This window comes from Chrysemys picta, chromosome 2 (genome assembly GCF_011386835.1).
Source record: "Chrysemys picta bellii isolate R12L10 chromosome 2, ASM1138683v2, whole genome shotgun sequence".
Classification (NCBI taxonomy): Eukaryota; Metazoa; Chordata; order Testudines; family Emydidae; genus Chrysemys; species Chrysemys picta.
In genome coordinates this window covers 75,765,193-75,780,946 of record NC_088792.1, presented here as the reverse complement: position 1 = coordinate 75,780,946, position 15,754 = coordinate 75,765,193, and the positions used below count along the sequence as shown (strand labels likewise).

General features: G+C 41.3%; 1 protein-coding gene across 5 annotated transcripts in view; it reads left to right on the top strand.

Moving 5' to 3' along the window:
* Positions 1-500: 500 nt before the first annotated feature.
* Positions 501-15,754, top strand: part of AZI2 (5-azacytidine induced 2) — a 90,150-nt gene continuing 74,896 nt past the window's right edge. The window contains exons 1-2 of one of the 5 annotated variants that reach the window (XM_005297112.5): positions 501-797; positions 11,696-11,925. In XM_005297112.5, coding sequence (XP_005297169.1) covers positions 11,701-11,925 — 225 coding nt within the window. In that variant the 5' untranslated portion in view covers positions 501-797; positions 11,696-11,700. Of the gene's footprint in view, positions 1,373-11,695; positions 11,926-15,754 lie in introns of all 5 variants that reach the window. The other 4 variants (XM_024107426.2, XM_065583516.1, XM_005297110.5 and 1 more) reach the window with 4 other exon arrangements.

Below are 15,754 nucleotides of genomic sequence, written 5' to 3'. Positions count from 1 at the left end.
CTAGTTCCGGCACCCTTTAATACAGGTATGAAATGGCTGTGTTTGGATAGCCAATTAATAATTTTGTTATACTTCTTTGAGTGTATGTAGTTCTATGAATATACTCATCTACCTCCTTTTAATATTTACCCCTGCCTGTGTGTGTAATGTCACGTGTGAGAGAGGGGTGAAGAGTAATATGTAAGGGGGGGAAGCATGTTAAGGAGTGGGCTGGGAACATATTGAAAGACATGCAGAGGGGGCATGCACGACTTTGGGCGGCGTCCAATGCTTGCACAGGAACACAAAACTGTCCTGATGTTCCAGGGAGCAGCAATATTTTCTAAGGGCCTCGTGTGCTGTTCAAGGGGGTAGCTGTTGCAGCACTCGGGCAAGCGGGGGCGCTGGCGCCTGCATGAGAAGGAGGTCCCTTAAGAAGGGGCGGCCACCAGGCAGCAAAACCGCATAGTTCAGTGGCTACAAAAGGGGGCGGGACTACACCTCCCGGCATGCAGTGCGCGGGAGGGCCGTGAGTGGGTGTAGCACAGCATGCCGGGAGGTGTAGTCCCGCCCCGTTGTCTTCCGGGACCCGCCGGTGCCCTTCGGGAGAGCGCCGTTGGTGTCACGTGAGGGGTCTGTTGACTTCCTCGAGGGGGCGGGAGGTCCTGGTAACGGCGTCGTCAGGCCGGGCCCCGGGCGGAGGTGATGGGAGCCCGGAGGAGCCCGAGTGGACACCGCGGCGGCCGCTGCTTCCTCTTCGCTGAGGCCGCCGCCCGCCAGTGACCGGAGCTGAGCGGAATCCCCCCGCTCCCCGCCAGGTCAGCTCCGGCCCTTCCCCAGAGGGGACAGGGGCAGATGGGCCGGGGGCGGGAGGGGATAGCGGTGACAAGCCTCTCAGCAGGTGACTCGGGCTGACGTGGACCCGCAGCCCCCGACGGCTCCACGCTCGCAGCGGCCTGCAGCGGAGCGTCTCTCTCTCCCTGCCCCGGTGTCTGCTCCAGGCCCCCCGCGGCTTGTCCGCATCGGGGTGGTTATTGTCTCTCCAGCGAGATGCGGGGCGCCGTGCCCGGGTCCGCGCTGACTGCGCAGTCACGGGCAGTGGCGCCTGGGTCGGCCAGATGGCCCCGGGCCTCCACAGGGAAGTTTCCTTTAAATCCACCCAGTGAGTATTTTAAGCTCTTTCCTGTAGAGAGGAAGCTGGCAGGGTGACGGGAAAGGGGCAGCGAATAGACTGTTCTGGCGCTTCGTGTGCGGTTGCCCCCGCCGGAACTGGGTATGTGTCCGGGGATTATGCAGGGAAAGTGGCTGCATCAGAATGGCACCAGGAGAAGGCTCCCTGCAAACGAAGCCCTTTCAGATGTAGATGCATGACGCTCACAATTCCATAGCATAGGTAGTGAAAGGGAGAAACTGGTCAGGGGGAGAAAAATGTTATCAAACACCATGAAGTCATATAACGCACACCCAAATACAACTGTCCTGATGCATTATAAACGTGGGTGTAATACTCATAAGTGTAGAGGAATGTTTATTGTAATGGGCTTGAAAAATTCATTTGCAAGTGGGGAATGAGCATGTGTGAAGGATTGGGGGGATGTAATTTGTCTGATTGTGCAGAATTTAAACATTCTGATAAACTTCGTGTTTGGTCCTTCTGGTTGTCAAGATAACCACCTAAATGTGAGCCTGTGCAGTGTGTGGTTCTGAGTCTGCAGATAGACCTCTCCAGTTTCTCCACTGCTTCTGCTAACTCTTCAGCAGCAAAATTAAATTAACAAGGATGTCAGAGATCTTTGCTGCCCTTCCGAATCCTGTGAGCTGGGGTGAAACTGAAAAGAATCATGTCCATGTCACTGCTAACATTTGGAGAAAGGTATAAGCAGCAGCAGCCAAGGCAGCCACTGGAGTTATTCTCAGAGGAGGAATAATGGAGACTTGGGAGACTCGAAACCCTGCTACCATATGGAGATCATGTGCAATATAGTGCGAGATCAAAAATTTTGATGTTGGAAATTGGTGAATGAATTTTCTGTTTTTTCACTAATATCACATCTATGTGATGAAATGTGGAAAAAAGAGAGAAAGGATAGCTTCTTGTTCGATGTTCAGATCTGATGATGGGGAAGTGGGACCCTTTGTTAAAAGGGAAGTCTAGTCTAAGCACAGGATTAGGAACCAGGAACTTTAAAAAAGTTTTAATTCTGACTGCCACGTGAGTCCTCTGTGCCCTTGAGCAACTTGCTTAATCTATGTTTCAATTTCCCCATCTGTAAAATGTGCATTACACTTAACTACTTCACATAATGTTGATAATTGTGCAATGTGTATAAAGACCTTTGAACAAGAAAAGTGTAAGTGCCAGGTATTATTACTAAACAAAGGAGAAATGATTATGTCCTAAGACAAGTACATGTTAAATCTCAAAAGCCATTTATTACCATTTAATATAAATGATAGAACAACCAAAAATGTTTTTATAAGCCAACAGCAAATCTAGGGAGGCATATGAAGTGTATGATCTACAGGTGTATGCTGGCAACATTTTAATGTCATGTGCTCTTAGAAGTATTTGGTTTAATTACTTGTAAGAGGGGAGAACAGTAAAATAGGATTGGGGTTTTTTTTAGACACAGACTTATTTGGGATATACATAAGGCCTACCAAATTCATTGTCTATATTGGTCAATTTCATGGTCATGGGGCTTTTAAAAATCATAAATTTCATGATTTCAGCTATTCAAACCTGAAAATTCATGGTATTGTAATTGTTGGGGTCCTGATCCATAAAGGAGTTGTGGGGGGATTGCAGACTTTTTGGAGGGGGGTGGATTTTGTAGTACTGCTACCGTTACTTCTGTGCAGCTGCTGGTGGCGGTGCTGCCTTCAGAGCTGGGCAGCTGGGGAGCGGCGGCAGCTGGCCAGGAGCCTAGCTCTGAAGGCATAGCCACCGCCAGCAGCAGTGCAGAAGTAATGATGGCATGGTATGGTATTGCCACCCTTACTTTTGCGCTGCGGCTGGTCAGGTGCTGCCTTCACAGTTGGATGCCCAGCCAACAGCTGCCGCTCTCCAGCCCCTGCCCCTCCCAGCTCTGAAAGCAGTACAGAAATAAGAGTGGCAATACCATGACCCCCCTAAAAGAACCTTGTGGACCCCACTGCAACTCCCTTTTGGGTCAGAACCCCCAATTTGAGAAATGCTGGTCTCCCCCACGAAATCTGCACAGTATAGGGTAAAAGCACACAAAAGACCAGATTTCACAGGGGCAAACCAGATTTCATGGTCTGTGATGCAATTTTCATGGCTGTGAATTTGGTAGGGCCATAGATATACAGTAACACTTCTATTTTGTTTGCTTTGTCTTATCTCTGGAAGTAGGAGTAAAAAAACAAGTATCTTTTCCATTTCTAATGTATCTTTTTTTGCAATGGTGCAACCAGAACTGCATGCAGAACTCAAGGTGTGGGTGTATTGTGATTCATTTCACTAATACTACTGTTTAATTAGATCATTATACTTCTAGTGGAAGGACTTCTTATATGTATAACTAATCTCTGTCTTCTTTGCTCATTACTCTTTAAAAATTTCCTTTCTTTGTATGCCATTTGGGGCAGGTTTCTAATATTTCTCTCACTACTTTATCTCCACCTCAACTGTTTTCATGAAAATGAAACCGCCTCAGAGCACGGATTCGGTTTCATTTTGAGAGACACAACTCCCTCTGCTCCTTCGTTGTGCTGTTTCAGCAATAGCCTTTATAATGTAGCTAATTGTGTACTGTGTAAAGGACAAATGTTGCCCTTGTATATGCTTATAGTTCCTATCCTCTTTAGTAAGAGCTTAGTGTATTAGCTGAGGGTAGAACTCAGTCCCAAATCTTTTTTCCTTATGTCAATTATTTTAGAAGCTTTCTCATGAATTCACGTAGTGTAGACATAAATTAGTAAACTGTTGATTTTGCCAACTGTGAATATTGTGATATCTTTCATAGTGTTAGCTTATTCCTAAATTATGATTCCTTCCCCATCCCAAATTACCATAGAAATCACAGCTAGAAACATAAACGGGGTACAGTGCACTTGGCCAGCTGGCAGCTGTTTAATACAAAATGAATCATTGATTTCAGTATCACTTTTTATTGGGCAAGAATGCATATCACATGTAACTTCACAGTAGGCACCTTTATTGGCAGGTTGAGTAAAGAGAATTCTCAGAGCACAGAAACTGACCTACATTTGCAATTAAAGGAATCCCATTATGGCCACTGTTAGACAAAAATGTGTTTTAGACATAAACTCTTACTTTTTATTTTTCTTTCCCTCTTTGCCTATAATTTGTTACTCGCTTTTGGCATCTTTTCTTAAGTTAGATTTTAAGCTGTTTGGGGGCAGTGACCACATCTTCCTGTGTGTGTGTGTTCTGTTTGTTTTCTAACATTGCTTAGAAAATTGAAACAATAAGTATATCTTAAGAAGGTGGTTCCTTTGAGATTTCAGGGAGGCTTATGCTACCACTGTCAATAGTGTATCTGTTCAGTGGATAAACAGATCTTCAGTTTTTGTGGGTGTCCTGCTAATTTTCAAAATCAGAAAACTCTCTCTGACAGAGCAACTTCCTGCAATATCTTTGGGAGACGATATTTTATTAAGTGTATGAATGGTTTATGAATCATATTGGTTCAGGTTTGTATGCACTCCATTGGGGGAGGATTTCCACAGCTCCTCCAGGAAGTGAAAACAGTAGGGGATTATTAAGGCAAATGCCTCAGATTATAACACCTTGAGAGAGGAACCTCCTCCTGGGGAGGCTCCCATATTCTGCTTCAAAGTGGATTCTGCAGAGACCAACAGACAAAGAACTTTTGGATAAATAGCCCAAGGCTAAACTGACTAAGGGCTTTCTTCCTGATCCAGCAATAGACAAGACCTTCTGTTCAACAGGGTCCCCAACCTTTGTGGAAGGGTTAGAAAAATTTTGGCTTACTGGAGCCCCATAAGACTGATGGATGATACTCTGGTAAGCTGTTAACGTGTGTACAGGGATGTTTATAGTTTTTTATGTTGTCTCTGTAATACTTTTACCTGAGGAATAAATGTGCTTGCTTAGAAAGAGCTCTGTTGTAACTGCTGGCAATTTCTCTGTTCGTCGCTCTCAGAGAAAAGTCAAAGCACAGGTACTAGCCTTTTTAGGCAGACTGGCTTGCTAGGGATCTTGCAGTGTGATCCAGGGGGCTGTGCAGACTTAAAACCCCTGGTCAGGAGGCAGTGAGACCTGAGTTTCCACCTAGGAGAGTTGAAAGCTAGGAGCTAGAAACCTCTATGTGAGTGCCTTGGAGAGGCCATAGATGGGGAAATACAGGTGCAGTTACCCTGAAACTGACACTCGCTTTTCCTTACCTATCTTGTTTTCTTTAAACAGATGCCTGCAGAGCTCTTGTGCAGTGTATGCAAATATTTCAATAGTGCAACAGTAGATTACAAATCAAAGTCCAACTTTAAATCACTTGATTTCATCTATCTATATGTATTATGTGGATGTTTTTAGAATTCTTAAACAGATTCCACTAAACCAAATTTAGTTTTCTATTTATGTAGATTGCTACCCATTTGCTAATTGTGAAAATGGAGTCAATCTGATATCTTGGTTCTATTTCCAGTTCATGTGCATGAGCACTGTGATATTGCCACATTAATGTGCAAGTTTGGAACCTCACTTGTGCTGCTTCCTTTCACATTGTAAAGGATCAGTATTTTTCCTGGTTACTGTGTTTTGGTTTTGTTTTTTTTATGATGCAGGGATATAGTTAAATATGCCTTGTGTTAATTGAGATATTTAATGTTTTTCTTTAATTTCATGCAATGTATATGTTGAGGCAGAGTCCTAACTCTAACTTTCTATCCCTTAGCACCTAGAGGCTCTTAATCCCCAGTTGAACAGGGCACAGTTATACTTCTTTCCTCCGGTGTGCCCTTGTCAATTTCTCTTAGAAGCAAACCATCTAAAAATCACATCTGTCCTCCTGAACTTTATACTTCCTTCTCTGCTCATCACCCTTTCACCAGTTTTCCTCCCCATAATGATCTGCTAATAAACTCCCCTGCCCCCCGCCCAAGGGGATGAAGCTGAGGGAGTTAGTGTTGGCCATCCTAACATCTTGAGAAGTGTGGGGGGGAAGTGCCTGGTTGAGCACCTCTAACTTAGCATAAGCAGGATCTTTCTCATGAATGGATTGTCTTCATCTGCCATGTAGACTCAGCTAAAACATTCCGTACCAGATCTGTTGTTGTAGCTGTGTTGGTCCCAGGATATTAGAGGGACAAGGTGGGTGAACTAATATCTCTTAGTGGACCAGCTTCTGTGGGTGAGAGAGAAAAAGCAGCTTTCAAGCCTATACAGAGCTCTTCTTCAGGTCTTCTCTCTCTCACTAACAGAAGTTGGTCCAATAAAAGATAATACCTCACCCACCTGGTCAGTATCAGATCTGACTATAGTGGTGTTGCATGTGCAACCAATCCTATGCTAATTAAAAAAAAAATACATGTAGCCTTTCCAAAAAAAATTTGGAGGCTAAGCTGGTTGTCTCCTAACTCTCTGGAGTTTGTGGCTTGGATTTCCAAAGTTAATTTCTTCCAGAGTTTAATGATTCTGTAACTTTAGGAAGGATATACTCTATTCCTACATTAGGCAGGGATTCAATCATTTCATTAAGTGTAAAATTCCACTTGGCTAACTAAAGAACCACAACTGTGCTTCCATATAATGGTCAAAGACAAAGCACCAGGGAAGGTGTATGAGGTACCACGTTGCCAGAAGAATCTAGTGTAGGATTTTGAGAATATTTTTTTAGAGTAAAGATCTTTTGAAACAAAATTTTAATGCAGCAAAAAGACTCTCGACATGCACAGGAGAAATGTACAATCCCTGAATTTATAAAGCAGCATTTGTACATGCTATGTCTCTTATTAGGCTGGAGAGTCAGGTCATAAACTTTTTGAAAGAGAGCTCAAAGACAACAATAAAGATTTAATTATCCCCATGCTATTCTCTTAACTAAATATAGGACATGACTGTCATGCTGGCTGGAGTGGTTCTCGTCTGTGAATGACTATCTCAGGCCAGACTGTCAGAAAACAATGGCAGACACCCCAAACTGGTGGCATGTTCTATAATTAGATTTCACCAAGCCAGTAACATATTTGAACTCCTGGATCACTATACCATTCTTACTGTGGAGTCGCAGACAGTTCCCTTTAGCCTCTCCAGCCTGTCTTGCCACCCAGAGAAACCGAACTTTGTGATTAAAAGGTAATTTAAACCTAAAATCACGCCACATTAGGTTTCTCACGGTCCCAAAAAACCAGCCACTCACCCCAGATCAATTGATATTCCAGATCTTACAGCAAAGACAACACTGGCAGTCAGTTCTTTAAAGCTTAAAAAAAAAAAGTGTTTTGAGAGGTTAAAGAAGGTAAAATGTAATAGGTAAACCACTGTTTGTAACTCCAAATGGTGGCAGTGATGTAATAGACTGCTAGTTTCCTAAAAATATTCTGGATAGCCCTGGAAAAGATTTTTGGGGCTCTCCATCTACTCATTCAGTTATTCTTCCCTGTTAGAATCCCAACAGTCCAGAGATAAAGGATCTTTCTTTGAGTTCCATATTTATATCTTCTCACAGAAGACAAGTTGGCAGTCTCTCTACCCACATGGGTTTTTGTGGGTTTTTCCTTTGACAGTGAGTGAGGAAGGCACTTAGACTTTTTACCTTTTGCTTTTGACACAATGGCCACTTGTTGTGAAATTAACAGCAAATGCTAAAGTCTTTAAATCCTTCATAATCATTTCACAAGATTTCTTTGATGGGTAACTTAGTTGTAAGGGTACTTACCATGTAAATATTTGCTATTACATTATGACAGGAATAGATAAGCGAAAACAATTCAAGTAACCTTCCATTAGTGTTATGAAGTTTAAACACCCAAAACACGAACACACTTAAAATCGCTTTGATCTAATCACGCAAATAAATTGACCTGAATACACTCTAGCATGACCTGGTCAGCTAGCGTCACAATGACAATAATGAAAAACAGGAGACCATATCTGAAGTTAGTAAAAGATTATCAGAATGGGTGCTAATAAAGGAATAGGGAGGATGCAGAGCTGAAGGTTAGGACTACTTGAGTATGCAGAGAGAGAGGACTAAAAGCTGACTAATGCATATACGTAGTTATCCGGTCATTCTGGTTTTTCCTAAAGAGATTGATAATTGGATAGGAAATTGTTCGGCTGAATTTGAGTCTAGCCCAACTCAGTTGCTCTTTGATGGCTATTGGAAAGGAGCTGATCTCAGGCAAGCTTTGAAAGTCCATATCCCATGGGATGACCAAATAATTTTTTCTCTAACAGCCAATTCCATAACCATAAAATCCTTCCAATGGCCAAGCAAAGTGAAGTCTAACACTCAACTCAGTGGTGTCTATCTGTAAGCCAATAACTATGCAATGCCACATCCTATCAACTGCAAAATTTTAGAGAATGTTCTAGACATTGATGGATAGAAGAAGCCTATTGATTTTGTTGCAAATTAGAACACCAGAAAAGCCTGATTCACAGGAAAAACAGGGGGCCCAGATTTTCTGGAGCGGCAGGCTGAGGTAGAATCTTTCTTCCATTGCTTGAGATATGTGCCAACACATATCTCAAGCAGCAGCTTGTCTTGCTGCATGGGGATGTCAGCTGTAGACTGGACTCTATTAGAAATAAGAGAGCCTTACTGGGAGGGTTTGGAGGGGGCTAAGCAGGGACTTGCAAGGGAATGAGGCTGGGAAGTGGTGGTAAGAGTAGAAGGGACTCAGAAGTGGGGGAACTGGGTTGTTGAGTGTGAAAGCAGGGACCGAGAGTGGAGATAAGATGGGGAAAGTGGGGCCTAAGGAGGGGAACACCGACTCTGGCATGGGGGGAGACAAAGACCTGAGAATGGAACAGAGGCACATAGAGCCCCTGACATGAGGGAGTGGCTGGGATAGTTGTGGGAAGTCTCTGCAGTAGGGGAGGATGAGAGGGTGGCACACAGGCAGCTTGTGTGGTGGACATTCTCATGGGGCAAAAGTAGTAGTAACCCATTCAGTCTTGGCAGTGGTTCTTCCAGATTAAGTATGAGTAAGGCTAAGATTTAGTCAGGCATGTTTAGTAAAAGTAATGGATAGGTCACGGTCAATTAACACAGATTCCTGGCCATGACCTGTCCATGACTTTTACTGTAAATACCCCTGATCTGCTCTGGGGAGCCGCAGGGCACCACTGCTCCAGGGCTGACCCCTGGAGCCAGTTGCCCGGGGCACCCAACCAGCGGCTGGCCTCAGGACAGAGGTGGGCAAACTACGGCCTGTGGGCCACATGCGACCCACAGGACTGTCCTCCCCGGCCCTTGAGCTCCCGGACGGGGAGGCTAGCCCCGGGTCCCTCCCCCGCTGTTCCCCTTCCCTCACAACCACATGGGTGGCGCTTTGGGCGGCGGGGTTGCATGCTCCTGCCGAGCAGCGCGGCAGCATGTCTGGCTCCGGCCGGGCGGCGTGGCTGCCAGACATGCAGCTCTGAGCGGCATGGTAAGAGGGCCACGGAGTTGGATAGGGGGCGGGGGGTCCCGGGAGGCAATCAGGGGACAGGGAGCAGGGGCGATTGGATGGGGTGGAGGCCACGGGGTTGGATAGGCATGGGGTCCCAGGGGGCCTGTCAGGGGGCAGGGGTGTGGATAGGGGTCGGGGCAGTCAGGGGACTGGGAGCAGGGGGGTTGGATAGGGTAGCTGCAGCAATGTGATCAACAGTGAGAAAATTTGAGGAAAAACCTGAATAAAGACAAATGCCTGGACAGTCAATCCTGACAACTTTCACCAGTACTAAATTAATTTGAAGTGAAAGATTGATATAGTCTGGTGTTGAATATTAAATGCAAGCATCTGGGTCTTGTTCCATCAGTGTGTCTACTCAGAAAAGATAAGTAGAGATGATGTGTCTGAGGTGTGACCTGTGATATGAGCTGCTTTTGTTGCATAGCTGGTTGTATTCTCTTCCCCTCTTTTGTTTGTTTCAGAAAATAATTTGTCATTAACTGTGTTCTGGGGGGCATCTTACTCTAAACACTTAGGGTACGTCTATACTTACCCACTGGTTCGGCGGCAAGCAATCGATCTTCTGGGATCTAAATCGATCCCGGAAGTACTTGCCATCGACGCCGGTAATCCTGCTCCGCGAGAGGAGTAGGCAGAGTCGACGGGGGAGCCTGCCTGCCGCGTGTGGACCCGTGGTAAGTACCTTTAAGTTCGAACTAAGATACTTCGACTTCAGCTGCGTTATTCACATAGCTGAAGTTGCGTATCTTAGTTCGAACTGGGGGCTTAGTGTGGACCAGCCCTTAGAGCAAGAAGTCCAACCAAAGTGTCTGTTTCTCCCAGTATCAGTCAGCATGAGCTAACTACCTGTCAGGTTTCTTTTTAAAGAAAAAAATATTTTGAACCGCAAGAGTCATAAAGCAGTTACAAAATAACAAAATACAATAAAACATTATTTTTCATAAAGTTTTTAACTATTCCAAAGCCTTGTTTATGATGATAATCATTCATCAGAATTAATTCCCCTCTGTAGTGACATGATGAGAACAAAATGTTGTGTTCTGTAGCTCACTTCCATTTAGGGTCCAAAGCTCCAAAGTGCACAGAAATGTATTTAAATGTGCCATTTATTTATTGTGTATTAAGCCACATTTAAATGTGCTTGCAGAATAAAATACATCAATCCAGGATAAAATATAGATGTCTAAGATAAGTAATTTTTGTGTCTGTGTGTGTGTGCATTTGTCACACAGATGTACTCTAGTCTGCTAGGGTGACGTTTATTCATACACTTTAGGACAGAGTATGCATGTCATTAAGTGTGTTCTGCATCTTTTTTGCTGTTGCAAAATAAAGAACGGCTTTGAACTGCTGTGCAGTAGGGCACTTGTGTACTGTGGCCATTCTACTGCTTCAGTGGCCTATAGTAGATGGTTTCAAATTTGGGTTTGTAGATGTTAGTATTTTTGGGTTGAGAATGTGTATTTAGGTTTTTCTAGAATAAAAGTTCTTTCTGTACAAAAAAGTGTGCATTCCTTTTGGCACTGATGCTCCAGTACTATGGTGACTGGTGGGGAGGGGCACTAAATAAATTACTAGATTGCTTAAATGTATACCTTTTTGAAAAGTATTATTATTTGATGTAGTTCAGAGATGTCAGCCCTGTTTCTGTCATGGACTTGCAAAAGCTCCAAAGACTGTTTCTCATTATGGTCCAGATATAACTTGGAACAAGCCAAGCTCTAAAACAGCAATAATAATTGTTCCATAAGTGTTGTTTAAACACATAAGAGATTATGGATTTTGGTCAATGGAAAATATTGCAGACAGTGAAAGTTGTTGAAGTTTATAAGTACAGAAGAGTGTAAATAGGGAATGAGAAATGTAAGCATATGGAAACATCTGACTGTGTAACTTGAGCATTTTGATGAAAAATGGGTGTCATGGATTCTCTGTAAACTTACAATGACATGGCAAAGATAAATAAGAAGGAAATATATTTTTTAAGTGCCTATGGCATTATGCCTGAAGGCTTCTTAAACTGTAGTGCTTTTGGCATGTATCTTTGGTGAGAATTTTTTTAACACTATTATGTCTTTTCAAACAGCTGTCATGGAAGAGCTGGGAGAAGATGACATCTATATTTTGAATCATGAAAAAGCAGATGGTATTCACAGAAGAGAGAGAGAGATTCCTGTTCCAGCATATGCAGGGGATGAGTCCATTGCTTCACATTTTGCACTTGTCACTGCTTATGAAGATATCAAAAAACGACTAAAGGAGACAGAGAAGGAGAACTCCTTCTTAAAGAAAAGAGTAAGACTCTTAGAAGAAAAGGTAAGTGCAATTTTTTTACTACTTTGTAATAAGACTTTTTTCCCATAAAGTTTGGATAGATGAGTGTCAGTTCATAATATCATTAATCCATATATCCTTTAAAGAGGAAATACTGTGTTTGTAATTTTATTTATTTTTATATAGATAGTCTTTTAAAACACAATTTGTTTTCCTCTGACAGCCTAGTTTACTGTTTAAATAGCCTTTGGCTCTTGAGTTCTATAACCCCACTTTTCTATGAACAAAGTTTGTAAATAGCAAAATCAAAAAATGTAACTAGAAATGTAAAATAAAAATATTTGACTCACAAGTTCAGAGCCTCAGAGAAAGGGCCAAAATTGATGTTGAGAGGGAAACAATAGTTGTTCTTATCCTGGTCTTCTGAAACTTTATTTAAGAATGTAAAACTTTACCGAGTTTTTGTGTGTTTGTTTGTTTAAACTACCCAGGCTATGAATTCCCTACAACTTGAGCAGGTATATTATCTAGTCATCTCTCTACCTCCCTATAAAACTCTAAAGTTGCAAGTGGGGAATGTCCTTGTCACAACAATGTAAACATTTAGTGAATATTTTGTTTCACTGGCCAGATGGGTTCTAGATTTGAATAGACAAATAAGATTGTCTTCACATTAGTTAATGACAGGCAGTTTCTAAATGAGTTAGGAGTGACCTGATGATGTATTCAAAGACACTCATTTACCTTTATCCATCTTTTTATAAGGCACTGTAGACTGCTGACACCCAGAACCTTTTGAAGCCTCACGTCACTTTGATTTGTGTTGGAAGAAAGAACTGAGTCGTGCTTAGGGCTTCATAAAAACAAAACAAAATACCTCCAGTTATTGAAAAAGTAATTTTTCTCGAGGGGTAATTCTTGAAATAGTTATGCTGGCAAAACTTTTACTTCAGTGAGGTTTTTTTGCTTTAGTAAGGTCATTATGATTTGGCCCTGAATTTGTGTAAACTTCTTGAGAAATTGTAAAATACTTAATTTATTCATACAGATTTCATAATGGATTGATTTAAATCAAAGCAGTTTAAATCACCAATTTTAATAATGATTTAAATAAGCAGGCAGGAAACCATGATTTAAATAATTTATTTTAATCCAGTTGTGGATTTGTACTTTAGTTGTTTTCCTGAAGAGAGGTTAATTCTTATTGGTTGGTAACCATTAAAAGATATTGATTTGCAGCTAAATATAGCTTTTACGCTAAAATTGTTGCTTTTGTTTTTTTGTGTGTGGGTTTTTTTTTTTTTTTTTTTTCTGGCTAACCAGGAGGGTACACTATATCTATCCATGTTTAAACAATTATATAGTCTAATTTACATTGTATTCAAATTATGACATTTTAGATTTTTTTTTATTATGTTAAGAAATGCATCGTTCACCATTTTCTATTTACTAGATGATAAATCTTAGTCCAAAATTAATCAAGGTCTATTGGGATTGAAATTTTAATTTTTTTGTTATATAAGACTACCTTTAAATGTGCTGAATATATAAGAAAAGTTTTATATAAAAAATAGGGCTGTCAAATGATTAAAAAAATTAATCATGCAATTAAAACAATAATAGGATTCCATTTATTAAATAGTTTTGGATGTTTTCTACATTTTCAAATATATTGATTTCACTTACAACACAGAATACAAAGTGTACAGTGCTCACTTCATATTCAATTTATATTCATTGTAAAAAACAAGAATATTTTTCAGTTCAATAATACAAGTACTGTAGTGCAATCTCTTTATCATGAAAGTTGAACTTACAAATGGAGAATTATGCACAAAAAAATAACTGCATTCAAAAATAAAACAATGTAAACTTTAGAGCAGGGGTCGGCAACCTTTCAGAAGTGGTGTGCCGAGTCTTCATTTATTCACTCTAATTTAAGGTTTCGCGTGCCAGTAATACATTTTAACGTTTTTAGAAGGTCTCTTTCTATAAGTCTATAATATATAACTAAACTATTGTTGTATGTAAAGTAAATAAGGTTTTTAAAATGTTTAAGAAGCTTCATTTAAAATTAAATTAAAATGCGGACCGGTGGCCAGTGTGAGTGCCACTGAAAATCTGCTCGCTTCCCGCCTTTGGCACGCGTGCCATAGGTTGCCTACCCCTGCTTTAGAGCCTACAAGTCCACTCAGTCCTACTTCTTGTTCAGCCAATCACTCAGACAAACAAGTTTGTTTACATTTGCAGGAGATAATGCTGCCCGCTTCTTGTTTACAATATCATCTGAAAGTGAGAACAGGCCTTCACATGGCACTGTTGTAGCTGGCACCACAAAATATTTATGTGCCAGATGCACTAAAGATTTGTATGTCCCTTCATGCTTCAACCATCATTTGAGAGGTCATGCGTCAATGCTGATAACGGGTTCTGCTCGATAACCATCCAAAGCAGTGTGGACCGATGCATGTTCATTTTCAGCATCTGAGTCAGTCAGATGCCACCAACAGAAGGTTGATTTTTTTTGTTTTGTTTTTTGGTGGTTTGGGTTCTGTAGTTTCCGCATCAGAGTGTTGCTCTTTTAAGACTTTTGAAAGCATGTTTTATACCTCATCCCTCTGATTTTGGAAGGCACTTCCAATACTTAAATATTGGGTTGAGTGCTGTAGCTATCTTTAGAAATCTCACATTGGTGTCGTCTTTGCGTTTTGTCAAATCTGCAGTGAAAGTGTTCTTAAAATGAACAACATGTGCTGGGTCATCATCCAAGACTGCTATAACATGAAATATATGGCAGAATGCAGATAAAAAGATTAGGAGACATACAATTCTCCCCTAAGGAGTTTAGTCACAAATTTAATTCATGCATTATTTATTTTTTTAAGGAGCATCATCAATCAGCATGGACGCATGTCCTCTGGAATAGGGGCCGAAGCATGAAGGGGCACACGAATGTTTAGCATATCCAGCACATAAATATCTTGCAACGCTGGCTGCAACAGTGCCATCTGTATTAGATATGTTGTCACCATTTCCTATTGTGCGGCACTGTGGGGATGCTAGTGAAACATAGAAATCATTTAAGGGTAGAAACATTCAGAATACAAGTCACTATCTTTTGTGTGCCATCACTTTTCACAAAACAAACTACAGTATTGTAATAACCCATAAAAGGCTAAATTTTCAGAAACCAACTTGATTGTTCATAAAAGGGTTTTAAAGGTACTAAGCCCATGTGCAACTCTGGAAATATGATTGTATGTATAACTGTTTTCTGTGAGGTGCTGGGCGTTTCTTTAGTATCTGTGCATGTACAATTCCACTTAAGGCAAGTTATGCATCTACCTAGCAACCTGCAGGATCAAAACTATGGGTATTCAGTTTAATCTTGAGTGCACATACATACCTAATTCTCTGTTGTTGTTGTTTTGTTTTTTAATTACAGTATCTGGGTGCCAGCCATTGTGGGCATGCAGTCTTGTCCACATATATTAGAATATACCAATAACTCTGTCATGTTAAATATTGTGTGTACCAATACAATACGTACAATATGTGTCCACTAAGTCTACTGTCAAACTGACAAGGAAGCCATAGTGGTGCTGATTCATTGTAGGGAGGCAAGGTGGATTGATTTAAATCACTGATTTTAATTCTGATTTGATACTCACTAGTTGCAAATCAACATATTTTAATGGTTATCCACCAAATATAGCATTTACACTAAACTTGGTGCTTCTTGCTAATCAGGGGGATACCTAAATAAAGGTGTATAGATACAGTGTAATTGAATAAATGTAAGTTAAGCTCTACAAATTCTTAATTTTTACATTTTTATTAGATAATGGTGAATGATGTGTTCATTTACTAG